We start from the raw sequence: 26,886 nt of genomic DNA on the forward strand, positions 1-26,886 counted from the left end.
TGGTTGGGTGCTTTTGTATGAGTTGGTTTGCAACATGTTACATAGTTACTGATTTAAGTTATTTAGAACCAACCAAGAATAAATATCTGCAACTTTCATGATCCGTTGCAAATTCAGCACAAATAACTGTCCTGTACTGGGGGACAAAGAAGTAAGCGGTAACGGCTTGACTTTGCAATGCTTTTGAAGTTACTGACCCATTACCCATGCGATGACGTCATTGAATGATAGAAAACAATGCTGTATATTTTTTTGAAGCAGGAATGTGTGCTGGACACTGAAGCTTGAAGCAATGCTAGTTTACGTAATAATGAGTACTGGTAAGAATGTAAAAATAGTAGTTAAGCCGAGATAAGTATGCACAATCATGCAAACAAACAAATCAGTTGTTTGATGGTAAACCGAAGTACAAGACGTGTAAATGTTTACTTTATCTTACAATATGACATTTATAAATCCGGGTAAGAATTTAACTATAAAAAGTAAACAGCTTTCCAAGGAAATAATGAAAGCTCATTTCAATAGCACGTTACAAGTAGCGTTTAACATTACCTTAAAATCGATGTCAGAAGCACTTTCGCTACGCTTCAATAATTCAACAACTTGTGAAGGCTTTCCGCGCACGCTATTGTGCAAATAGTAAAGAGGAAAGTATTACCCAGTTTTGCTATTGAACAGTGGAATCTCGTGGTGTGTAACAGAATGCTCGATAGATATTTTGCAGTAGAGGATTATGAATAAGTATTAGCTTCTTTTAAGAAAAAGAGTTACGTTGTTCTATTTCGAGCCCAAACCTTTAGGAAATTCGTTTGGGAAAAGGATTGAGAGAGTGACTGTTTCACCGAAAGTAGATCACGCAGCCTGTTGTTAAAGATAAAAGCGATTAGGTTAGGAGAGTAGGTATGCAAAAATTTGATTTTAGCTATTTAAGGATTTATTGGAGTTAGGTTTATACTAGAAGGTAGATTTAGGTTACTATGTTATAACATTTTTGGTAGGTCAACAAAAAACTGTAAAAATAGCTTCGAACGCTCGATTGTTTCCGGTGAAATAGTGGCAGCCTATGATTAATTGCTTGTGTAGCCTATTTCCTTCACCAGCAAAGATTACAGCTACTCGCCTGAGGCGTCGCCTACAGCTACCTCAACAACAGTAATAGCATTTAGTTACAGTTGCTCAGCGTGCAAAGCGTCGTACAGTTATGAAAGTGTTCATAAATTTAAAATGCTTATTGGTAATGTTGCATTAAGCTTTTTTGTATTTGTGCAAGCTTACAGTACGTGGGTGATTTCTAATTTGAAATTATAATGCGACGAATTAATGCTCTATTTTGTTTTGCAGGTTGGTTACAACGCAATCGAGTTCTGATAATTCAATATCTCCATAATTAATCAATCACTTACTGTATATACAAAAAATGCCTACCTACAAACTGTGTTATTTCAATGCCCGTGGCTTGGGGGAAATGTTACGCTTGCTCTTTGTTCAAGCCGATGTGGAATATGAAGATGTGCGTTATAGTAGTGAAGAATGGCCTAAATATAAACCGAGTAAGTTGCATGTATTCTTGTTATGGGAATTTTTTCATCTACATAGGCCTATGCAGTGCTCAATATCAATTCTAAATGATGGATGGATGATGAAGCGTTTTGTTAAAAAGCGTTTATGCTCTTTCTATAAACCCGTGGGATGCGTCAAACTAATTGAATGGCTGAACACAACTTATGTCGTCGATTCAATTTTGCACCTTGGGGCGTTGGTTAGACACTAGAGTACAGTAGAGTAGAACAACACCAGCCCGAACCTGACGTTTAATTTCGAAATCCGATATAGGCCTTAAAAAGACCTAAAGATTTCTGATTGGGTCAATGCCGTGGACTATGGGCGCAACAAAATAAACACGTCTAAATTGGCCAACTGACAATGACAGAATATATTGTTTTGTAATACCCTATTGCATTAACTTTTGTCTCGTAAAACAATATGTAATATGTGGCCAAAAATTGGTTCGAAAATTATTACGAACTTTAGCCCTAACCCGAAAAGCTGACCCCAGCAACCGTTTTACTCAAGCCTTTCATGCGTGAAGTACATTGCTGTATGACGTTAAGATGACAATGAGCTTTGAGTGAACATTTTCATACTTTCTGCTGACTGTGTCAGTTTCAAAGTACAATATGGGTGATTATAATAACTCTAGGCTACATACCATTGCACGTACACGACTCTAAAACAATTTCATATCACTTTAATTAAAGTATGCTTCACAAAGGTAGTGTCAAAATCATTATTCTTACTTCGTCGTAAAAAGAAAAATTTAAACAAAAAAAGGCATTTAAAAAATAATAATTTTGCTTTATTAGCAATGCTGTTCGGTCAAATGCCTGTGTTGTTTGTGGATGGTGAACAAATTGCACACAGCCGAGCAGCCCTTCGATATTTGGCCAGAGAATTCAAACTGGATGGAGGCAACTCACTAAATGCTGCTAAAGTGGATATGTGGACCGAAGCTATGATAGAAGCTATCATGAAACTACCATTCTACGAGCAAGACGAAGCCAAAAAGGTATATAATAACTTTAACAAAGGATTTCTTAGCACCGCTTAAGGTTTGGGCTCTCCGCTAAGTCACTGCCTGAACCACGCGCATGATGTTGTTGCAATGCATACTGTCATGACGTACAGCATCACGCAACTACACAAGAGATGGATTATTTATAAGGTTAAACCTTCCTTCCTTGCTCATTGCTTGCAAAGAGTTCTGAAGTATTTATACGACTTACCCAAAAGATTTTTGCGTTTGCTAATCACAGGTAGATTTGTGGCTTTTCGATATCAATAGCTGGCATCAAGCCGTACACTGCCACATATGCAAATACTAAAGCTTAGACTTAATGCTGTGTTAAGCTCTAATTCTAATTCAATGGTCGTGTTTTTGTGTCTTTATTTGACAAGGCCTATGCTGTAAGACTTTAATTGGTTGTCGTTTCAGGCCGAGCTTACCGCTGTTGCATTCAAGGATCACATTCATCCTAAGCTGACCAAGTTTGAAGAAGCGGTTAATGCCAAATGCGGAACCTATCTGTTTGGAAATGTAAGATTACCCGCTTTTAAATTTAAATTTACTACTACAGGCGAATACAAATCTGTTAGATTAACGTCGTAGTAAACTGATTCGTTTGAATTTTGATACGTATTTGCGTGCTCTCTTCAACATTTATTTTCTGTTATTCAGGACATTTCAGCTGCTGACATCATGGTCTTTGCAATATTTGACTTAGTCAACAGAAGAAATCCAGATGAAAAGATTTTAGATAAACATCCTACGCTCGCTAAAGTTGTGGCAGCGGTCCAAGAGCAACCCAGGATTGCCAAATGGTTAAAAGAGCGTCCAGAAACTGAAAATTAACTTTGTTTGAAACCATTCGGAGGCATAAAGCTGCAAGATTAAATGTGCAACTACATATTTCATCTCACTTGCCGTATAGCGCGTAGTCTTAATAGGCCTAGTTCGTTTTAGTAGCAATGTGTTTATAAATATTTCTAGCTATAGCTTAATTAAAACTCTATGACTTGGTGCAAATTAAAAAGGTACAAATTAAATTAGTTATGTCGTATACTTGTAAATGTAATAGGGAGTGTCGTTCCACGCAAGGTACTGGCTATAGTTAGTATACTGTAATAAGTAATAGACAGACATTCAACCTACTGGAAGATTGCAATGTCAGTTTGAGTGTAGCCGCCTCCGCCCAATCTACTATAGCATAAAAAGCTTACCTTTATGCAGCAGCCTACTTTTTTATTCAACCATAATTAACCACATGTTTAAATTCACCTTAGCCAAAATAACTTCCGAAGTTGTTTGTTTTCGCAATTTATATACGAGCGCAACAGGCACAGAAGTTTTGCAGTGGAACTCAAATGGACTTTTTTAAGCTTTCACGGCGCTAAAATACTGTCTTCAACGAGTTTATGTGACTATTTTACCATTTTATTTTCAGGGCGACGCAACATACGTTCTGTTCAGCATTGAAATACATTTTTTCCTTGATGTTGCAAATCAATAATTCTCTGGTTATAACTACAGTATTGTCAATATCGGATTGCATTTTCAGTACAAAATGATCAACCCCAAACGCCATCAAGGTTCGTGTAAAATTTACAATGGAGAATCAAGCAACTTGGGAAAAACAAAAAATCCGAAGCAAAAATCCACAGTAATTCATATTTTGTACAACATTTACATCTGTGGCTTTCCGCAAACTAATTAATATTCTGTTTTCGGTCGTTCTTTCAGCCATTTTGCAATTTTGGGCTCGTCTTGGACGGCTGCCACAACTTTTGCAAGCGTAGGATGTCTATCTAAAATCTTTTTATCGGGATATCTTGAATTGAGCATTTCAAACAATGCAAAAGCAGCGATGTCAGCAGCTGAAATCGCCTAAATATATATAAAATGATGTTTAAAGTATACAGTCTATAAAGGACATGAAAAATGTTTAAATCATGTCATTTAATCTAGAATTACAATAACTGGTTAAAAAAACGGTAGACTTTTGTCAGAACTTACAGGCTAAAGATGGCAAAGAAAATGTAGCTTGACTGAAAAATAATTCACGACCTACAATATTTGACTGTGAAACAGACGTTGCAAAGCCTTATACACGCACAAAATCTTACATTTCCAAATAAATAAGTTCCGCCTTGTGTATCAACTGCTTCTTCAAACTTGGTAAATTTAGGATGAATGTGATCATTAAATGCAGCAGCCGTGAGTTCCGCCTAAACAGAAAGAAAAAAAAATGGTTGTAAAATTTTAATCCGATTGTTAACAAGCATTGACATTAACAAAAAGCGTTCAAAAAATAACCTACACAAGATTCTCACGTGCATTTCTGTACTTATTACTTGTACATTTCTTATTACTTATTAATTTAATACTTCCCAGAAAATGAAGACCATGAGTCAAATTCTTGTGGAATATTTAGCTTTAGTTTAATGCCACTTACAGTTAGAAAAGCAACATGTGTAACTATAGCCTACAGCATAGGCGTTAACTCACCTTCTTTGTATCGCTCAAATCAGACAACGGTGTTTGCAGCTTGTAGATGGCTTCCATAATAGCTTCGATCCACATATCAAATTTAGCAGCGTTTAGTGAGTTACCTCCATCCAGTTTGAATTCTCTGGCCAAATATCGAACAATTGCTCGGCTGTGTGCAATTTGTTCACCATCCACAAACAACACAGGTACATTGCCAAAAAGCATCTCTAAAACACACCGTGATAACCAGAAAACGTTTAATATATGTCAATCGTTATGACGTCCAAAATTATGCTACTCAAGATGTACAAATTTACTTTAAACAGAACACGTAGATCAACCTATAAGATATTAAGCATATAAAAGGAAATGTTTAACTTACTCGGCTTAAGTTCAGGCCATTCTTCACCAGAAAATCGTACATCTTCATAATCTACTTCAGCTTGAGCAAAAAGTAGCCGTGACATTTCTGCTAAACCACGGGCTTGAAAGTAATACAGTTTATAGTTTGGCATTTTATAGATATCAGCAGTTTAACACTGACTTAGCAGTTACAACCAAAGTGCTCTAAAGCTGCAAGCTGTAAACAGCAGATTTTAGCAGGTACTGAGGTTTCATTCGTCACTTCCACACTTATGTCACGTTTGAAACATCACAACTTCCTTTGCATGTTTTAAAACGTTTGCGAACTTACGTGGTCCAAAATCATATCTTACTTGTATATAAATGGTACAGTATATATATTATAGAGCTTGGAGACATGGCTAAGGGAAACTTTTCTCTTTTGCTTCGAAGCTTTGCTAATAGTAATTAAGCAAAATATTACGTCTCGAAAGTGAAAATTCTAGAATTTTCATTAACGTAAAATTGAACAAATCTACTTAAACCATTATGACCAGTTTTCAGAAAATGAACGCTTGATGTTGTACTGTTTACCTTTTTAAGCTACTTTTTTGGAGTGGAGCGTTGATCCGTACTTGTCACATAAGACAAGTAGCCTGCAGGCTGTCACTATTTTACCGAAAAAATTGTACGTTCAAAACATTTCTCCCAATAAGTTGTTAACACTACCATAAAAATATCATAAAATCACCTAAAACATAAAATATCATGTTGTATTTTGTTTAATCTAAAGTTAATATGAAGGTAGATAACTTATATACAACGTTTCGTCGATATCAGGTAACCTAATGTAGCGAGTTATTTATTTTTTGCCACTTACTCTACCGGCGTGAAGCTGATTACCAGTTTCCTGGTTACTTATTCAGTTATTGATTAAAATATATAAAAAATGTATATATATATAAATTATAAAATAACTTATATATAAAAATATATAAAATTTATAATAAAACCCAACTATAAGAAATGTCGTGCTTATTTATTTAGCCAACAAATCATTTCTTTTCTCGTTTTATTTCTACCGCGGTTGTACGTTTTTTCCTCAGCCATATTTGACTTTCCACCTGTATGATTCATGTTACCCTCCATGTCTAATTGGTTCTACTGTAACATTTGTTTGACAATGAATGATAAAAAAACAAGAGCGCGTATTCTCGAGGACGCTCGTATGCATTGCATCAAAGATCTAATCATGGAATGAAAGTAAAAAATGAAAAGTTTATATCGTTGTTGTCGTATGAGCAGGTATATTCTGCCACCCAAGCGTGTTATCAGGCAAGAGTCAAACAGCTACCAGCAGGTGCTGTCATACCAAATTCGCAAAGCTTGTGTTCCTGGGGGACATGGTAAATGGAGTTATCGGATTTGACGTGATCTGCGGTTGCCCTTCCGCGCCACACATATAAGTCGCAGAGTTTCCCAATCCTTATTCGTGGAAAGATGAGCGGAATCAAACGACGCCTGTTCGCCCGAAGCGTTTGTTCGATAAAGCTGTACCTGGGAAATCCCGGCGGCCGTTTTCTAGTGGAAAGGAAGTCGGCGTCGGTGATAAAACTGCAAATTCTTACAGGATTTTACTGTCACTCGCCTCCAATTTGTGCTTCGCCCTTGAAGCCGAACCGATACCTGATTTTCCGGCGTGTTCCAACGGTTGTGGCGAGGCCAGAACAAATGAGCACCTCAGTTAGCTTGCTTAAAGTATTTACTGAATTAAAAAGCTTAAACTGGAACAAACGGGATGACTTTTTTGCCGGGTGGGCAAGAGAAAAAATATCTATCTGTCAATCGAGACGGAACCCAGCACATTGCATGGATGACTGTGATAATAAAACTTATTTCGGTTGCATTGTTCTGTTACTGATATAGGAAACATAGCCGGCTTATGTCACACAAGTATTATAGTCTGCAGTTACAAGCTTCAGTTAGCATCGCACCCAACTCACAAGATTTAAAAACCTAGTAAGTATAGTATTAAAGCACTCGTGAAAGTAACATTGTAACATGACACGTATAAGTAATAAATCTGTCGTATGTGTTGTTTTTAGTAGTGCACTTATTCTACTATAAACCATAAAACCCAACCTGCAAGCTAGATTTTGAAACTTAATTTATGAACTTTTGGAACCCCAACCGTGATTACTTTGAGCCCTTCCAGATGCAGAGATGTGTTTGAGTATGCCCGCTTATGCTATTCGCAAGCTGTTATGCTTATGAATTATTTTCTCCGCTCACTACGCAAGATGTATGGTAAAACAATTGAGACTCTAAGACAAACCTAGCCGCTATACTTTGGAACTTGTACCTTAAGAAATAACATGAGCGTAAATGTCAGCAAGAATTTTCCTCGTATATAAACGTTTTTGCATCCGAATAGTAACCACAAGCATTTAGTTAAAGATATCTACAGTACTTTATTATCAATTGGAATTACAGAAACTCTACTAAACTCAAAAGGATCATTGCCAGAAAAATTACAGTAAACAAAATTTTATTATAGAAAGGTAATTGTTCGCTTTCACGGTGTTCGGATGCATTTACGAAGCAAATCTAACACATCAACATCATGCTTTCAGGTTTAGCAAACATTCACGTCGAACTAGAATTCTGTTTTTGGTCGGTCTTTTAACCATTTTGCAATTTTTGGCTGCTGCTGGATCGCGTCCACAACTTTCTTTAGCGTAGGATGAGCCTCGGAAAGTTTCTCGTTGGAGTGTCGACTGTTGAGCATGTCGTACACCGCAAACATTAAGATATCAATTGCTGATAAGTCCTGGATAAAAGTTGGAGAACAATAGAAAATCTTTATAAGTCTAATAAAATCTGCAACGTTTATGTCAGCTAAATTAGTGGCGCACTTAGCTGATATAGTGTACATAGTCATACTGTCCTTGGTTATAATGTAGCATGATATAACTTTGAAACTTCTATAATGCAATCTTACATTTCCAAACAAATATGTTCCGCCATTTGCTTTAACCGCTTCTTCAAACTTGGTCAGTTTTGGATGAATGTGATCTTTGAATGCAGCAGCGGTAAGCTCCGCCTGTATGTGGCAAAAGAAGCAATACATATGGAGTAGGAGCAATAAAATAAAGAATTAGAGATGATACAGTTTGTAATCAATAACTAGAGCTTTTATCCTATACAACATACAAAAGAGCTATGGCCTCTTGGCGCTCTATACGGTATTTTGTTTCAAATTTCGTATTTAATCTTTTTAACCGACGTTGCCCTTGTGGTGACTGACGCAAGCAATTCGGCCACTGAGTGATGTCACCAAAAGTTTTACAAGACGTCTGATTAGGACAAAGACCCGTCGTACGTGCATGATTTCGAGATGAATTGATGCGTTTGTTGTGTTTTGATCGTTGCGGGTAGTTTTGTCGGTTTTATACAGTTGTCTGCACTTTTCAAGAAACATAAAACACTTTTTACGGTTGTCTGCTTTGGTGCATGGCAGTACAAGCCTTGCTTGTAGCACCAAACTTCGTTTAAAAATTTGATTGTCGAGCAGAGAACAGCTAATTATAGGCTTCTTCGACGCAACCAAACTGGACGCTCAATGCCTGGTAATCGATTTATTTCATTTCCTTTGGTTTGGTTTTTCTCTTTTAGGTAAGGGAGAGATAAGCTGAAAGAAATCACACAAGCTGAAATTGAAAATATACCTTTTTGGTTTCGTCTTTTTCTGAGAACGGAAGCTTAGAAATGGCTTCGAACAACACCTCAGTCCACATATCGACTTTGGCTGCATTTAGTGAGTTGCCTCCATCCAGTTTGAATTCTCTGGCCAAATATCGAAAAGCTGCTCGACTGTGTGCAATTTGTTCACCATCCACAAACAACACAGGCATTTGACCGAAAAGCATAGCTATAGAAATTACAATCGTAAACGTCACGACCGAAAACAAGGTATGCCGTTTTAAGTAGATGAGAAAAATCAGATACGAATAAAACTTTACTAAAAAACGATAGTAGACCATCCGGCCGCGTTGAGCATTATGCAAAAGGTGTGTCTAGGACTTACTCGGTTTATGTTTGGGCCATTCTTCACCACTATAACGCTCATCTTCATACTCGACACCAGCTTGAGCAAACAGCAACCGTGACATTTCACCGAAGCCACGGGCATTGAAATAACAAAACTTGTAGGTAGGCATTATGACAATATCAGCAATTACAGTAATTTCCTTAAGATTACCCTGTACACTTCACAGCTTATCTGTTTCATAGAAAAGTCTCGTGTATGTTAATTCAAAGGGCATACGGGCATATTTTAGCAAATATAACTAAAAAATATAAATTCCCAACCGAAATGCTGTCTGTTATACTTTGTAACTCATACATACTTCTCTACATACAGAACATGGAAACAAAAACACTGTAATTGTTTAAACGAGTGCGTTAGAAATTCAGCTGCAAAGGGCGCTAATTGTCACTGCTGCTGGCAACTCACTTGCTTTTAAACTTACAATAATGACTCAGCACAAATCGTAACATCTACATTTGAACATAGAACTTTCTAGAAAGGATTGTAAACATGGGTAGCGAGTTTACCGTATTGGACAGTTTTTCTTTAAGTTTATTTGTCTTTAGGTACTTGTGCAACGCCATTTTCTCGTTTTCTTCCTAAAAGTATATTCTTTTCTTCATTACTTATTCTCATATACTCTTGCATTTTCAACTCTTATTCTTTACATGGGTACGTAACCACTATCAGTTCCATTAAGTTTAGTCCATTCAGATCTGTTTAATGACGTTTTTTTACATTTATTTGTCTTTAGGTACTTGTGCAACGCCAAAATAAACATGCAGCCTTCACTCAAGATATACCATATCTCAATTATCATCATCTGATCTCGCATACATCGCAGACGGCCACAAAACTTATGAAACTTAAGCACGCGCATTTCCGTATCAAGCAAAATATTTCTCATTTCTTAATTATTAAAAACAAATGAGTTTAAAGTTGGCGGTAGCAACGGTATTTACCACGTTGCTTACAGGTCGCAGGGCAACCGTAGCGTTGCGCAAAACCGCTTTTTTCCGTGATTCTTTTTTCTCTTGCGTAGCGAAGCTATAGTAGATTGCTCACAGCGTGTTTCTTTCACAAACTGTAACGTGATATTTGATACGCCGACAATTCTCTCCAGGATGACTTGGCGTTATTTTGTGAGCTCAGAGAATACGAACTATGCCGTCAAAGAATTACGATTGCATTTGTAGGCCTACCCTTACAAAAGGGATGACGCATTGCCTTACATAAAGTTAATTTACTAAGTTACTTACTAACATACTGTAGTTCATTGAATTGTAATCACAGGCACCTGTCGAAATATACTTGTAGCAACATATTGTTTGAAAAACGTTTTTGCCCCAGTTGGTTTTCTGTTATCAAACTGATGTTTTTATGTTTAACACTAGCTAGGTTTGTTGATTGGAGAAACGATTAAAATGACAAGGCCGACTTTTGTGAAGATGACATCGTATACACACTATTTCACTGAAAGTAAATTAGATCACTAATCACTTATAATTAATTAATTAATAATGAGCCATATCGATGTTGCTGGCTTAAAGTGCCATTTTCATTGCGGCAAATGCCCACAAGAAGCGTAATTCGTTGAATAGGTAATAAGAACACCAGCAATAAGCAAACTTGAATGAAATCAAAAAAACATTCATATTTCGATAAATTCTACAGTTGTTGTTACTGGTACGTACCTAAATATATTGTATAAAAGTCATTTTGCCAATAAATTTTCCCATTTTAGAGATCAGCAATTAATTTGAAAGAAAATGTATTCGCGTAATTCCTTCACCTGTTTATAGCGAAAGGAAAACCAACCAAACATTAATCCACTCTTTATATTGTTAATTACATTCATACTAAGCCGCACGTTAAGTAAATGTGTCTGACTGCTGAAATCAATCTCGTGGAGATCCTATCCAGTACATAGTCTACACCATTTTACAAGACATGGAAACGAAAACTCAAGCTATGCTTCTAACCCTACACTCTGCAACTATACGTGCAATTACTGTATGTTGTATATTAGCTTCTCACCGTAAAATCATAGGTTCCTAAGTGCTGCAGGAGTGCAGGTACACGAACCATTTGCCTGTTGCCACTGTAACTGCTTTAACAAGCTATATATAACTTTATATGACTCAGCAAAAATCTGCAGGCCTACATTTAAAAAACGAAACGAATTTTCGAGAAGTTTTAACTTCAAAAGTCACTCAAACTGCTCTTCCACCTGTTTTCCTTTTATTCGCGCAATCCATTCTTTCTCCTCTGATTTCTTTTAAATGTTAAGCGAGTTCTGTAATGCGCCAGTCATTTACTCTAAGATGACTTTGCGTTATTTACTGACCTTTTCAGAATACGTCATGCGTAAAAGATGTATTTATGTCTTGTGAATATGCTGACTCATTTCGTAATAAAGGTAGATTTATCGAAATCGGTTAAAAACTTCAATATACTGTGTGTACATACTACTGGCAATATACTACTATAGCATGATCAGAGGTGGGCAGTACCGACATTACTAAAAATTTAATTAAAACTCTGATTAAAGTTGGTCGCGTATTTACAGACAGAATGAATATAAAATAGTAAAGATTTATTGCAGCAGGCTTTTGAGTGTTGCAAAAATGTCTCTTTGCGACAGACGCAATTATCCCAGACCAGGGGACCAAAGGACCAGGGGACCAGGGACCAAGGGCATAAACAAGGAGTAAGTTGCGTAATTTGTTATACGCTGAGAGGTTACGGATACGTTGCGATTATAATCTTGCAAATTTGGAATTGAAATTTTAATACTTTTGCATAACTTTAGCTGTATTGTTATGGCGAGCAAATCGTCACAGACAGTATAGGACAATCATCAATGACGCACATCAAGTACATTTCTTATTTTTATTACTAAGCCACATAACGAGTAACCAAATTCACGTTTTGAATAAATAACTGAATATTGTACGTAACGAGGAAATCGTAACCAATTCGACGTCGTTACAGAAACAATACGATGTATAACATTGCAAACTATTAGACTGTTGCTCTACGAGTGGAGGAAAATGATGCAGAACATCATGGAAGTATTAATGACATATTTAAAAAATAGAAGGTAAAATATCTTTAAATGCCTTTGATAGCAGTTAGAATTTGTGATGAATTTACAAACAACAGCAAATTCTGTATGGACTTAGTTTACAATCTACATGACAATAATGGTGTTAATCGATGTTAATGCATTAACATAGTTTTTAGTTTTAACCTAAAAATTTCTACGACTTCTATTCACCGTAGATCTTTAATGGTCCACGGCTTCCAACGGATGTTTAAAGACTTCCACCGACAGTACTTCATAGAACTCAAAAGCGTTGCGCAAAAAACTCGTTAAGAACAACAGTATAAACATGGGTCCGTATTTCTGGCGGAAATATTGCTAGCTTTTGCATTGTTTCATTCATTATGCACCATATCCTTTTATAAAGCGATAAAAATTAAGTTGAATTTTATTTAAAAATAATTAATTAGAACAATTGTACTACATACTGTATATGTACAAAATCTTTGCTTACTACACTGTAGTAGGTCTACACCTAAAAACTTATGCTCTATATAGTTTTGACAAACAAACAGCTTAATTTCAACCGGTTCATTCGTTCGTTCATCGTTCATTAATTATTCTTTACTGGGTACTAACAACCTACCCCAATTAGACATACGACAATGCAAGTAACCCCGCTAGCTTACGGAGGACCAACGCCACCCACAAAATTACTTTCCATGAAACGCAGATGTGCCAGGAACTATAGCTTCGCTAACGGCAAGTCGTTATACCAATGTCACTCTTGACTGTTGGTTGGTTATATATTTAAAAACAACACACAAAACCTCGAAGCCAAGGAAAACCCAAACAGCTATTACTTTAAGAACCTCCTCGCCATCCAACACTCAGTTTAAAAATCACGACACTTCATTTTTAACCTTAACCCTGTGCAATTATGTTGGGGCTGGTTGACACCCAGAATTAGATATATTAGGCGTAGCAATGGAATATTGTGATTTTCAATAAGATAATACAATACATAAGGACATAATAATACACATAATATTAATACACATAATAATACATAAGGAAACACGTAAAAACAAAAAACCATGAGTTTGATAAAATATTTGAAATCTATTAATCAAATATTAGCATATTTCAAGGGCTTTAAGAAATGGCGTATTAATATTACGCAAAGAAACTGCTTTTTTGACATTTGATTTCCGCGCATCTTTTACAAAACTCCACCATATTGCAAAATTATAATTTCGGCCTAATTCATGCATAACTTAACATAGTTTTTTTTGTTCCTAAAGCAACTAGAAGAAGCGCAAATTAATATCTTACAGGCGGAATGTCGTTACAAAATAAGCTGCATTACATCACATTAGATTATAACTTTCTCACAAAGACCAAAAGAATAGATTATTATTTACAAACCTAAACAGTGCATGCTGGTTATACAATATATAGTTATAAGATGAAAGCACAAAAAAACACTGAACAAATTCTACTCAATTTTAAAATGTTGTCAGCTATAGGGCCCCATTGTGTCAACTTGACTTTACATAAAGATAAACAAGTAAAATGAAGCGGCTCTTTTACAAAAGGCAGAGTAATAAAATTAGACAACTCTGACCACCGCCTGGGAAAGAAACTGCAACGGCCAAAGTGTGACAATTAGTGTAGATGTGGAACTCACCAATCAAGGGATAAGACATGAAAATTAAAGACACAAAATTTCAAGGTATGAGACTCAGCGAACAGTCCACGCGACAAATACTGATGACAAAGGAAGTAAGAAACCCTATATGAATATATTTCTTCTGGATGAAAGAAGAATATTGCAGTGCTTTGTACCACTGTGAGGGCTTTAACATTCTAAACATTGGAATTATTACATGTAGCTGGGGCAATATTCTACACAACTCAGGTCTCCTATTTCATGTCGTTTTTGTTGAATTTAAAGGTCTCATCGTCCACATCGATAGCCCAAGAAAACTTATCACAATCAGCTTTTGTGAACACTTTCTCTACAGATACTTTATGCTTCTTGCACCTGCAAAGTTAAGAAATGTTTTATGCGTATATTTGTTTGCAAAATAACACCGAAATATTATGTCAAAATATTCTTTAATTCAAAAGCAACGGAAAGCTGCTTTAAAACAGTGTTCTTTTATTTTAATTTAAAATTTTATTTTATCGTACGGTTTTTCATAGAATACAGTTGTGTTATCATACCAGGCTACAGTAATTCTTGGATCCATATAGTGACGCTTGGTTGTCTCGGGAGAGATCTCATCGTTCTTTCTCTTTATAATTAAAAGCCATCTTTAGTTTACCCTATTTACACTCGGTGTGGCTTCTCCTGCACAAAGTCACAGCAAAACGTGGCGTACAGTTGCATTGTTTGCTGTAGAAACTTGAAATCTCGTGACTTTCCTAAAAAATGTTCAGCTATCTGTCCATGTTTATTTTATAAAGTTGGATTTTGTAATTTTTGAGATATTGTCATATTTTCATAATTTTTCTCTCTCTCTGCATTGAAGCGAATCGTTTTCGTTTACTCATTTACGCACCACTAACTCGACTAACTATTCTTTTGGGTTCTCTTCTCGCGGTCAGCTGGTTTTCCGCACAGCGGGGGCGCGGCGTAACAAGAAAAACTTCTACTAATGTATCACTTGTAGAAATACGTAATTTACACTAAATGCACTTTCTTTAGTTTTACAATTACGATATATACTGTACAGGATACCAGATGTTTTTGCTACTAACCTGTAAAAATCCGATCAGTTTACGGCGTATACCGTATAGTCTTCGAGTAACTAACGATTGAAAATGTGTGTGCAGTGTCGGCCACACCTAGCTAAAATATTAATGTCGCGAGCCCGGTTTGTATAGGCCATAGGGTATTCGTGGTAGTGTTAAATAATATTATAGCAAACATTCACGAAAACTAAAATGACCTTAACAAGCCAAAATAAGAATAGCACCAATAGATACCTAATATTTCAAGTTGAATAAAGTCTTTGTTCAAATTCAAGTGTTTAGGTTTGTATTAAAATTGGATCCGTATAGCTCAGTATCCTGAGCATTTTGATTCTATTTTTCGTTGTATATATTAGGTCATACAAATCTGTGTTTACATTCCCTTCATCTTGAGTCGGTATTACAGCAGTAAGAAATTAATGTGTTTATATAATACTGTATGCTGATTTTGTATCACACTGTATCCCTATTTTTGTAGAGGATTTAATTTTCTTGTTTGCAGACTGCAACACGTTTGTTTGGTTCGATTATCAGGAAGACATAGAATTGCAAACAATTTTTGCTGGCTAAAATATAAACCAATTTCTGTGGGCAAGAACTTCATGTTTTTGCTTGATATGCGCCGTTATATTGATTTTAATATTAGCAGGATATTATTTTATACAGTACATTATAGATATGATTGTTAGTGGATGGGTGAAAATATATCTTGTTTACTTGGTAAATGGGTGTACGGTAAATCAGTGTAACAACTTATATTCTTTTAGGCTTTGTATAGACGTCGCATGTATTTAAATGCAGGATTCACACATTTTGTCAGTAGTATAACCGTCATATCCAACTTGTGAACAGATAATTTTAACACCTTCATGCTAGGACTGCATCCACGCATGCACGCTTGCAAGCATTTTGTATAAATAATCTTAGTTCATAGTATTATTTGTAAATATAGATAAGCTAAAACAGAAAGACAAGTTTATAACAAAAATATTTGCGATGCATATAATAACTTGCTGATTGATAACTACTAATAGTCTAATGACTGTTATTAAAAGAAATAAAAAGAAAGATTCGTTTACAATCCAAACTGCCTTTTCATGCAATTCGTTTCTACGTTTACTGACATTTTGGGAGACTGAACGGCGGTGATTTAGTTTTTCTGCAGCAATCATGTTTGCCTGCTTATGGCACTCCAATAGCGACTTTTCATCATGGTCATCTTTACAATTTTCTGTGACAAACGTAACAATTAAGATACCACATACAAAATGGCAAAGTTTGTTGCAAGGAAGAAAAAATTAAGTTATAATAAAGTAGGAACTAAAATCTACCAAGACTTTTCACGTTTTGTTGAAAACTGGAAGTTATAAAATGAATTCATTAAAACTCAAATCATTTATTTGTATATTCCATATCAGTGAAGGAAGAAGATTAATATGTCGTCCAAGTGCATACTCCAGATATTCCCACAATACAAACAAATCATACCAAAAATAAAACTTAAAGTAGAAATCTTCAAAGTTCATTTCAACTTACGGTTAGTTAGCTTGATAAGTTCTGCTTCAAATGTGCTGGAAGCGTTATACGTTCTGAATACTTTGACTGTAAGTCCATCCATGAACTTGTTCAAATGCTTGTTCAACGTGCTGTTCTGAAAATTTGGCATGATAATAATAACACTATAAGATGCAATATTTTTGTGTAAGCTATAACAGTTTTGAATTCCTTATATTACAAGTTTTTAGGTTAAGTTAGTTCTCTTACATTCACGGTACTGAACACCTTATCTGTGTTATTTTTTCTGAATTCTTCTAGATTTTTAAAAACCTAAAAAAGAAGTGGAACATCATACGATCAGTTGAGGTATAAACTTACCTGCAACAAACAACACAAAAGAAACAGTGAAAAGTGAAAGAAAGTGTGCTTAACTTTTTTACTGTGTCAAATCATCAATAAACAAGCTCGAAAAACAAATGTACCTTTTCCAGTACTGAAACCGTTCGAACATAACGAACGTAATCTTTGCCAAGGAAGTCAAACTTAACAACGTTATATTCATCATCGAGGTGCTCATGTAATCTAATGTGTTCCCATCTCAGTGTGCAACAGCCGAAAGTATTCGCAGAGTTGTCTTCATTTTTTTCATTGCCAGGTCTCATAGCAAGCTGTTGGTAAATATTTGCAAAACATTTTTTGTAACGTTTGAGTCTGCTGTTGTTTCGTAATAAACTGAAGTAACTTTAGCTTACGAGCAAAATACATAAGGTTGAAAAACTTTGGGTGATGATTACATATCATTATAAGCTATAAAAGCGTGCAATTAAAACACAATTCTATGCCTTGTCAATAAAGTAAAGAGCAACGGCTGATTCCTTTTTCATGGGATCGGAACTATCAAGGTCTTCGTAGTAATTTTTTTGAATTTCTTCGATTTTCGACCCCAGTTGGCGCGCGATGTCATACTTCTGCTTGTCTCTTTTACCCTGTTACAGTGCAAGTTCATTAATATAGCACCCTGCGTAAGACATAATGTATATAGTACAATACCTGGTTACCTTTGTGCAATCAATTATCGTCCTGAGACAAATTCTCACCGGCATAATAACGTGTTCTGCTTTTTTCTCAACAGCGTTGTCTTTTCAATCTTATCACTATCCAGGTATCGGTTTTAAAGTTTTGACATATAGGAGCAAGGTTATCAAAGAACCTTATCAACTTGTGTTGAATAATTTCTTGGAATATCACTTTTACAGCATTCTTGGAATATCAATTTTACACTATGTAACTGAGCAATGAAATCTTTGAGGCAGCGATTTATAAAAGAGCTTAACAACTTTGTGTTTACAATTGATGGTTTGATCGATCGGCAGAGCTGTGAGCTTTGAAGACTTTTGTGCGATATTTTACAAACAAATAAAACAAACGCCTAATTAACTAAAATTAATACTGTACTTTCGTTAATGAAAACACTTTTATACTGTGGAAAGGTATGATGAGTTAATTACTATCTAATAAGTGTAAGCGGCCGATGATTACCAGCAGCATTAGTAGTACATGAGTTCATTTCAAGAAAATATCAGCAATAAATACGTTGTTGATATTGCTATACTGTAGGCTACTAAATATAAAGCGACACTTATGAAATGTTGAAACGAAAAATCTTCCTGCAGACAGACTGCTACTTTGATACAGTACTCATGTCCACATCACTTTAAAGTGTACGAATTTGACTTACTACCTGAATTTGTGAACTTGGATGTAACTTGATGTACTTAGTTTTTTCTGCTACCCTATCTTCCCATGATGCCAGCCAGAAAACATTGTTATTGTGGCAAACACTCTTCCACTTATGTCCCGTAGGAGGATTAGGAATCTTGTCTCTAAAAACGCAACAAAAAATCGTATTAATTAGTAAAAACATGTGAACATATTAATCTATAAATTAGTATGCAAATTGCAAAGATATTTACCAAACAATATTAAAATTACAATAAAACTGTATCGGTTGCTACTAAAAGAATTAAATGTGAATTTACTCAGTGTGTACTGTGTAGTGTCTAAAATTGGGTCATTCCAAATGAACTCAACCAAAGGGTCCTCAGGTGACCGACTACGATTTGACTCAAATTTATTGTGGAGATACCACTGTATGAATATAATGAACACGTGCAAAATTTTAGACTACTATTCCAAAGGGTTTTCGAGATATGGCCCTCCCTGTCCTTTTTCCATGTGGGCAGTTACCCATGGTAATGAAACTTTTCTACTTGATTACACATGTCTTGGCTTTAATTGGTCAAAATTGCAACTTGTTTTCTTATCTCTTTCATTGTTAAATGGTTAGCTGAAATGTAGGCGTTTTTTTTGTCGAAAACTCCCTGGGCTATAAGCCCTTTTTTCTATTAAAGTTTGTAGTCTAATTAAAAGTTTAAGTAGCAGCATGGCTTCTGACAAGTGGAAAGTTGGAATTTCCTTGAAAGAGGACTGTGATAAACATACATACCGATAACATACAACTTTTGTCTTGGCGATGTGGCATATCTTGTTCAGTGAAGATGACCAGATATGTCGCCATCATGAAACCATGTATTTCTCACCCTTTGAGAGATTGCAGAGATAGATCTATTCTGACAGCAGTTTGTGAAAGCCTATTTACCCTGAGAAGCAATTTTCAGCCTTTAACTCTGACTCTTCAGTGAGATATTGACCTTTGAAAACCCTAATAATTAACGTTTGCAATTTACAAGGGTGGAAAAAGGGGACCCAATTTTCGGAGGGCTATATCTCGAAAACGAAAACGATATCTCGAAAAAATAGGAAAAAAAATCTGCCAAATCGGTGTCGGTCACTTGCAAAGATTTTTCAACTTCGGTTGAGTTCATATGGAATAACCCACTTGAGAATTATGCCTGATTTCCAAATATCGCCATATGCTTTATATGAAAGTTTTAACTCCAAAAATATTCAACTACTATATGTTAGTATACTGTCAATAACAAATACTATCTATCGATCTATTCAAAACTATTTTTTGGTATAATTTGGTGCAAAGCAGCAGCCCGCGCCTTTAATGCCCACGTGACTAGAGGTCAGCATTAGTGATCGTTTTTTCTCATTTTCTGCTCTATAAATAGAATACGTAACTATGTCTAATAAGTAGGGCCATTTTTATTTTGACCTAAAAAAAATTTTTTTTGACTTTATTTTTATCAAATTTTGACTTTATTTTGACCTAACGAAATTGCTTATTTGTAAAGGCCACAGTTCTTCCTCCAGTTACCCAAACATAATATTTTGTCGATTTCAGACCCAAACGTAATATTTTGTCGAAAAGTCAAGGTGTTTTATGGATTATAAAAAGTGCGTCGTGTTTTTTGGCGATAGATTTAGGTAGCTTGTGTTATTTTGTCCTTGTGAAAAGGGCACTTTGCCTCGATTTTCTCCACATGGTAAATTCTAATAAACAGCAAATTAAACAGGGAATGCTTGTTGTTGCTCCAATCCAGCTTGATGGCGTTTACTTTTCCTGTGGCTTTCAACAAAATACTTTTTATCGCACTTCACTATAACCTCGCAAATATTGCACCTTAAATCACCCCCGGGAGTTGCATTAAATACATCAGAAAAATCTCGACAAATCTGTCTAACTTTTGCTGAAGACGATTTAGCTTGCTTAGGCATTTTTGTATTACAGAATGTCAGCTATTCCTAAAATCCAAACTGTTGATCTTCGAAAATACTACGTTTATGAAGATGAAGTGTTTTATAAGAATTATTTAAATACGTAACAATCAATAAACAATGGACAATTTGCGATAAAAGTTACTGCTGATCCAAGTGGGCATTGTGACTTATTTCCTGCTTTTATGTGTTAATATGGTTTAATTGTGTCGCAGTTCCTGATTTACAATGCTTTCACGAGGATTTTTACAAGAATTACTCTCAAGAAACACAAAAACTTTGTAAAAAGCCATATTTTGACTTTATTGAAAATTTTGACTTTATTGAAAATTTTGATTTTATTGTAAATTTTGACTTTATTTTGACCTATTAACTTCTTAGAAACACCCCCCTAGGTGCTGAAAACAACTTTATTCTTTGATTCGTGGTCAGACGAGGTCCTTAAAAATTTTTGACTTTATTGACTTTTGCGGGCCCTACTAATAAGTAATAACAAACATGGAAGTTCTGTCATTCATCAGGGTTCGTCTGTGGTACTTTCCATGTTTATTAACTCAAATACTACTTGCTGGGCGAAGGGCGTCGGCTAAATCAACAAAATTAAGAGTAATTCACACTGCGCCAGCTCTTCCCTCCGTTGCGCCTTTGTTAATTGTTTTTGTGAGGGAAATCGGCGCACGACATTTTTTTAATTACGTTGTAGTTAGTGGTTGCTTTTCAAAAAGCTTACTACGGATAAATATAGTTAAGTATAAGATATCATACAAATATGACTTACCGCTAGTAGGTACAAAGGCTTGTAATTGAAAATTTTCCAAAAATTGCGCATAATATACCCGACTTGATTATATCACACTATACAAGAAATGTTCTTCAACCTCGGTCACACAGTACCTGCTACAATTGATTGTGATTTGTTCAGGGGCGATCCTTTTCTTCACTCGTCCGTTTTTTGGGTGGTCTCCTCTTCCCATAAATAAACCAGGAGGTTCCAGTTTAAAATTTTCAATTTTTTCCTCACAACCATCCCAGATGCAAAATTCATATCCTTCAGTTTTATTCTTTGTCTTTTAAAGCCAGGAAAACATAAGATACAACACAAGTTAGTCAACACAAAAATTTCCTTTTGATTTAAGTAGTCCGTCATATATGATGAACATTTCTTAACGTTTTCAATGTTTTTGGTAATTTCATTTTAAAACATAATTAATTGTAAAGTTCTCATGTTATTTTCAAATTGTTTTTGTTGTTGTTAATAGAAATATGACAATGAATTATGACATTAGTGGTATTGGCTTAATTGATCACTATATAAATAACCAATTAAGTGAATTATCAATGTTGGTTATTTTTTTATGAGCTAATTGCTTATTACTTCACAAATGTACCTTTTTCTTTGAGATTGATTTAAAATATTTTAAAACAACACTGAAGTCACATTTTTCTAACTCTGTTATCTCATTTTTTTCTTCTTTGCTCATGACCTGGCAAAAATACACGTATATCTTATAAAGTTAGACATTGTTGGCAACAAAAAATAATAACTTATTCCTGGCATATAGATAAATAGATTCAATACATTCTTAACAATTTTGGCCCGATACCAAACCAAACCTTATTCTTTTATAATTATTTTGTACAGTAAAAAACAAAACTCATTAAAAAATTTATTTAGACAAATAAGCATCTTTAGTAACACTTAACCGTCTTCCAATCATTGAAAAAATTTTTCCTAAAAACTTCATTTGATTTGTAAACGCCATTTGTTATTTTTGCATAAAATGTCATCACTTCTTCGGATTTCGGTTGAAGTTTCTTTCTTTTACCTGCACAGAAACGCATTTTTCGTATAATTACATTTTTCTTTCATTTAAAAACCTTTTATTTAAAGGTAGGCAAAATGTTGAACTTACCGTCATACTTAAAGTGCACATCATCAGGTAGAGGTTCATATTGAGGAGGAAAAAGAGGACCTTGGTGTTGCAGAGTCTTCCATTCTCCATTTTTACTTTGGATTGCTTTGAAGTCGTTATTTACATTACCGTCCGCTTTCTCCATTTTTACTTTCTAATAACAAAATTAAATTAACAATCATATAGTAGTGGTCTAGTGTACAAAGATAGCCATCAGCATCGAGCTGCTTCTCAATGTTTTGTAATGGAATGATTGGTTATTGTTGTTGAACTTGACTGCACCAGTCACTCCAATACAATCTTTGATTGTCTGAATGTTTATTGTCTTCGATATAATGAGTCTCAAGGTCGTTGTTTGCTTAATCAATCCTAGACTCGATTGTTCAGCTAAATGCTGATTGTCTTGTGTAGCCGACAAGCAGAGTTGTCCAACCTGACACTGAGCTTATCTTAAATTGTACTGTTCAGTATTTTGCACAAGTTTGTTGATTGTATAAACTGGTTATATTGTTTCTTCGTTATACGATTACAAATTGACAGAACATTGGCACATCAACAGCACTTCATTCAACAGTTAATGTAATAGCATTTTTGGCTTAGCTATATTCAACTGCATTAAATTGCTGATAGCTGATTATTCCCAGACTTGTTAATTCGTACTGAATCGCGCTAACAAACTTATTTTCGACAAACTGAACGCATACGAGAAAGGCAAAAATATTACGTCACAACAATGGTACAGGAAGTGATTGCGGCTCGTGTTACTCTTTGCTAAAATGACGCATAAGTATTGGAATTGTAAATCTTATATAATCTGTATATTAGTTTTGGTTATAATCACAATATTATCACAGTTTCAAGATTTTACCCAGAGCCGTAACCAAGTCAAGTCATAAACCTTTTAAAATACAAGTCAAGTCGAGTCTTTTTGTAGAAATGACTCGAGTCAAGTCGCCAATCGAGTTAAGTCATTTCAGTTTTAACAGTAACATAGTAACATTGTAACATAGTGTAACATAGTTACAATATTGTGTAACATAGTAACATAGTGTAACATTGTAACATAGTAACAACAGTAACATTTATGATTACAAAATTTGCCTTATTGGATTTCATAATATACGCATTCGTAGACTAATAAATTCATGTTAAGTTACTCTTTACTGTTTTTACATTACATTAAGATTAGAGATCCGTTTTACTTTAACGCCGAAACATAATCAAAAATAACCGACTCGAGTCAAGTCGAGTAATTTTCAATATTGACTTGAATCAGGTCTAGTAATTTATGTACTTTCTTAGAAAGGGAATTGAGTCAAATGTGATTCGGGTTGGATTCGAGTCGTTTCCGTTCTGGTTTCAATATGTGTAAATGTATTAATCATTAAACACTGTTGTGACCAGTTCACGAAATTCGTTCGCTTCTTGTCGTGCAACATGCAAGTAGGTCAAATCAAGAAGCACTTAAGTACGTTGAAAAGTTTAAGTCAAATACCTTCGGTGATGAAGGGGAGTTTTTTTCTTCCATTACGACAGGAATTTGTGAAATAAGCTTGCATATAAATATTGATTAAATAACATAGAAACTCAACCGCAGGCATTCCATGTATACTGTAACTACAGTAAGAAATTTATTTTAATTTGCATTTGAAACGCAGTACACTATATGCAGTAAGAGGCGCATATTTTGTTAATTTATTTTTTGTAATATTAACATTTTTCATGCTATAAAAGAAAGCCAACTTCACTGTGTGCGGACTCTCTTTTTGAAAAACATTGAAACTAAATGTTGTCATGCTAATAATCAATAGTGTGTAACAACTGATCATGTACTACACGTGCTGTATGCTTTTCCACAGTTTTAAACAAACGATGCTGGTAGACTACTTGCTAATCGTTTTCATTTGCTATTTTTAGTTTAACTGAATTAAAGTAATTTAAAAAATTTTGATTACCAACCATTCTTCATTGTAAGCTATTAACTAGAAAACCAATCAACAAACACATTCACTAAAACACAGCGAAACATTTGTTGGGAAAACAAAACTCTGTCTCCTAGCTATTAGCGGTTAATTCGGTTGATCGAGGTTTGTTTATTGTATAAGGCGGCGGCGAAGTATAACCGCTTAGGTGAACTGTACGTCTCATAACTAAGGTGGTTCAATGTCAAAAGATTCAAGACCTATAAAGTAACCCAATTTGATAGTAGCGCCGATCTCTTCTGCCAACGCAACAGTATGGACACTGATGCCTATACAATGGCAAACGTTTAGGGAACGCCCCTAAACAGTTTAAAAGTGTTTTTGACTTCAAAATCGAAGTTTTTATGTCTTGTACGCACATCACTAAATTCATTTTTATACAAAAAATTACTTTCAAAACTTGGTATGTAAACCTTGGCTAAGAGATTTTATAGAACCTCGTTTGAAAACGCTGGTTAGCTACGGGCCTGATGACATGGAAAGTCTACGAATGTAAACAGACATTAGGATTTGAGGAAATTAAGAATGTTTACAAACTGAGTGTAATATTCGCATCTGTGGCTGTACGGTGTACATGTCAGTAACAACAAATACGATTTTTAAAAACCTATATGAGGCCTGACGACTCAGCTATGGGTAACGTTAACATTAATTTTGTTACAAGAAAATGTAAAGAATGTATAAGTGTATATGTATTAATTGTTTATCGGCGTAATCCTTTGAACACCATCGTGAATCGTTTATAATATAGCTTACTAATGTTACTTTAATTTTACTAAGTAATATTAGTTTCAATATTAATAATAATATAACCGCTTCTGATGTACAAATGTTAAGTTAGGAATTTCCCTTCTGCGAATCGAAGAAAACAATCAAAACAAATCTTAACACTCTCGAGCACTGCCCTAAGTGCTTCAAATTAAAAAAATGTAAAAAATATTGCGCGCTTTGAAAGAAGGATCGAAAACTATAACGTGTTAGCGTTTTGTTTTATTTGATTTGGACAAAAATTATACGAATTATGTTATATATCGGGAATCGTTGGCAGCCCTGCTGTCGTATGAGCCGCCCTTGGTAGTGAGCTATCTTTTTTACATACAAGTAGACAATTGAAGCAATGCTTAGAAGCGACAAAGTGAAACAACATCCTGGGCAATTTTTATTACGATTAGCCATTGACTCACTTTTCCGCATTCTGACAAACGTGTTTAGTCATTGCTAGGAGAGGTGTTTTTGACCTTGCATACAGTATATACGGGAAAATAGCCAAACAGGTATCGAGTATATCAGTGCAATTAACTAATTGTTAAGTGTCGCTTTGAACACCGTATATCATGATTTCAACTAAAGACATGTCTTCACAAATGACATTTAACCGTACAGGCAAGCATAGCTTGTAGTGTATAGTCTATCTTACCGAAAAGCAATTGTAAAACTTGCTAGTATTTTACAATACATCAGACTCAAACACAAGTAAGAACGCAGACTGGCCGGTTCAGAGGAAAATAACGATTTGCGAGAAGGCGTTGAGTTCCATGGCTGTATTGCTAAATTGATAACTACCTTACTGATGTGTTCATTCCATCAGCTTACGTTTCTTAGTAATTCAAATTAGTCTGCAAGTTCTGGTCCATTTTTTGTTTCTTGACTTTGTTATAAGTTTTCGTTACAACGGAATGAACAAAAGCATCGTAAATATGAAAACATGCTTTAGTAATTTTTAAACTGCATGACCTTGCCTAAACAATATGACGAACATTCGTACCTGTCTATTTTTATTTGCGCATACCACTAGTAAAAGAGCAATATACTGTTAAATAAACATATAGGTGCATGATCATGAAGAATAGTTAAATATTAAGTTCTAGAAAAATGTTAATTTTGTTTCTATCTATAGGCTTAGATGCTTTACGTCATGTAACTTTTACTCTCAGTGCAATAAACCCATAAACAGACAGGCATAAGTAAACAGACATGCAGCAGTTAGCAGACAAAAATGAAAGTAAATTATTTTTAAACAAATGATAAAGAACGAATTAAAACAATAGGTTTTAATGTTAAACTACGGTACGTAAAACTAGACGTCCATTTTTGGTAGACACACATAAACGCATAACTGGAACGTAGGCGTATAGCTATAATGCTTATATCGTGCCATTCAGCATGGTTTGTTGGTGGTCCATTTATTCGAGAGTGGCTGGAGTGGTCTGTTATAGCTTGACAGGTCCAACAAAGCAAAGTTGAAATTTCTGTCGACCACTTTTGATAGGTTTGAAAAGGAAAAAGATGAAAGTTGGAAATTTTAACTGGTATCTTAAAAGCTCTTACCTAGGCCTACTTAAAAATGTTTTCAATTTTTAAAACCATTTGCAGCCATTTGGCTTGAATTGGCCTGAGTCAGAGTAAAATGAGCCCTAATAGGGATGTGCCCAAACCGAGCCCGAAGACTCGGTACGAACGTCACCATTTTTAAGTGTTTTCACAAAACCGAGCTTTACTTTTTGGTTTTACCCGAACGTTGACTTTTT

The 26,886-nt window shown here is 35.0% G+C and overlaps 4 protein-coding genes across 4 annotated transcripts; 1 reads left to right on the top strand and 3 right to left on the bottom strand.

Annotated features, from left to right (window-relative positions):
- Positions 1-1,323: 1,323 nt before the first annotated feature.
- On the top strand, positions 1,324-3,619 carry LOC143452962 (glutathione S-transferase 1-like). The gene is made up of 4 exons (XM_076954118.1): positions 1,324-1,550; positions 2,364-2,566; positions 2,993-3,094; positions 3,236-3,619. The coding sequence occupies exons 1-4, from the start codon at positions 1,418-1,420 to the stop codon at positions 3,407-3,409; spliced, it is 612 nt and encodes a 203-aa protein (XP_076810233.1). The 5' UTR covers positions 1,324-1,417; the 3' UTR covers positions 3,410-3,619.
- A 326-nt stretch (positions 3,620-3,945) lies between these two features.
- Positions 3,946-5,663, bottom strand: LOC143452961 (glutathione S-transferase 1-like). The gene is made up of 4 exons (XM_076954117.1): positions 5,427-5,663; positions 5,063-5,271; positions 4,681-4,782; positions 3,946-4,441 (listed from the first exon to the last, which is right to left on the bottom strand). The coding sequence occupies exons 1-4, from the start codon at positions 5,557-5,559 to the stop codon at positions 4,268-4,270; spliced, it is 618 nt and encodes a 205-aa protein (XP_076810232.1). The 5' UTR covers positions 5,560-5,663; the 3' UTR covers positions 3,946-4,267.
- Positions 5,664-7,832: 2,169 nt separating this feature from the next.
- Positions 7,833-9,692, bottom strand: LOC143452062 (glutathione S-transferase 1-like). The gene is made up of 4 exons (XM_076952892.1): positions 9,474-9,692; positions 9,115-9,317; positions 8,388-8,489; positions 7,833-8,216 (listed from the first exon to the last, which is right to left on the bottom strand). The coding sequence occupies exons 1-4, from the start codon at positions 9,604-9,606 to the stop codon at positions 8,043-8,045; spliced, it is 612 nt and encodes a 203-aa protein (XP_076809007.1). The 5' UTR covers positions 9,607-9,692; the 3' UTR covers positions 7,833-8,042.
- A 3,622-nt stretch (positions 9,693-13,314) lies between these two features.
- LOC143453498 (DNA topoisomerase 1-like) lies at positions 13,315-24,464 on the bottom strand. The gene is made up of 13 exons (XM_076954850.1): positions 23,230-24,464; positions 22,377-22,612; positions 22,168-22,289; positions 21,852-21,947; positions 21,358-21,530; positions 18,518-18,662; positions 17,622-17,765; positions 17,262-17,447; positions 17,047-17,109; positions 16,819-16,933; positions 16,407-16,513; positions 14,752-14,822; positions 13,315-14,569 (listed from the first exon to the last, which is right to left on the bottom strand). The coding sequence occupies exons 2-13, from the start codon at positions 22,519-22,521 to the stop codon at positions 14,449-14,451; spliced, it is 1,488 nt and encodes a 495-aa protein (XP_076810965.1). The 5' UTR covers positions 22,522-22,612; positions 23,230-24,464; the 3' UTR covers positions 13,315-14,448.
- Between the last annotated feature and the right edge of the window lie 2,422 nt (positions 24,465-26,886).

This window comes from Clavelina lepadiformis, chromosome 4 (genome assembly GCF_947623445.1).
Source record: "Clavelina lepadiformis chromosome 4, kaClaLepa1.1, whole genome shotgun sequence".
Classification (NCBI taxonomy): domain Eukaryota; kingdom Metazoa; phylum Chordata; class Ascidiacea; order Aplousobranchia; family Clavelinidae; genus Clavelina; species Clavelina lepadiformis.

Bases quoted from the DNA above. Each gene is read 5' to 3' on its own strand.
- LOC143452962 (XM_076954118.1), top strand. From the start codon at position 1,418: ATGCCTACCTACAAACTGTGTTATTTCAATGCCCGTGGCTTGGGGGAA. The intron at 2,567-2,992 runs GTATATAATAAC...TTGTCGTTTCAG, and splicing joins AGCAAGACGAAGCCAAAAAG to GCCGAGCTTACCGCTGTTGC. The intron at 3,095-3,235 runs GTAAGATTACCC...TCTGTTATTCAG, and splicing joins GAACCTATCTGTTTGGAAAT to GACATTTCAGCTGCTGACAT.
- LOC143452961 (XM_076954117.1), bottom strand. From the start codon at position 5,559: ATGCCAAACTATAAACTGTATTACTTTCAAGCCCGTGGTTTAGCAGAA. The intron at 5,272-5,426 runs GTAAGTTAAACA...GGTGTGTTTTAG, and splicing joins ATGGCCTGAACTTAAGCCGA to AGATGCTTTTTGGCAATGTA. The intron at 4,442-4,680 runs GTAAGATTTTGT...ATATATATTTAG, and splicing joins GAACTTATTTATTTGGAAAT to GCGATTTCAGCTGCTGACAT.
- LOC143452062 (XM_076952892.1), bottom strand. From the start codon at position 9,606: ATGCCTACCTACAAGTTTTGTTATTTCAATGCCCGTGGCTTCGGTGAA. The intron at 9,318-9,473 runs GTAAGTCCTAGA...TAATTTCTATAG, and splicing joins ATGGCCCAAACATAAACCGA to CTATGCTTTTCGGTCAAATG. The intron at 8,490-9,114 runs GTATATTTTCAA...TGCCACATACAG, and splicing joins AAAAAGACGAAACCAAAAAG to GCGGAGCTTACCGCTGCTGC.
- LOC143453498 (XM_076954850.1), bottom strand. From the start codon at position 22,521: ATGGAGAAAGCGGACGGTAATGTAAATAACGACTTCAAAGCAATCCAA. The intron at 14,823-16,406 runs GTCAGTAAACGT...TTAATTATAAAG, and splicing joins GCCGTTCAGTCTCCCAAAAT to AGAAAGAACGATGAGATCTC. The intron at 14,570-14,751 runs GTATGATAACAC...TTAACTTTGCAG, and splicing joins CCAAGAATTACTGTAGCCTG to GTGCAAGAAGCATAAAGTAT.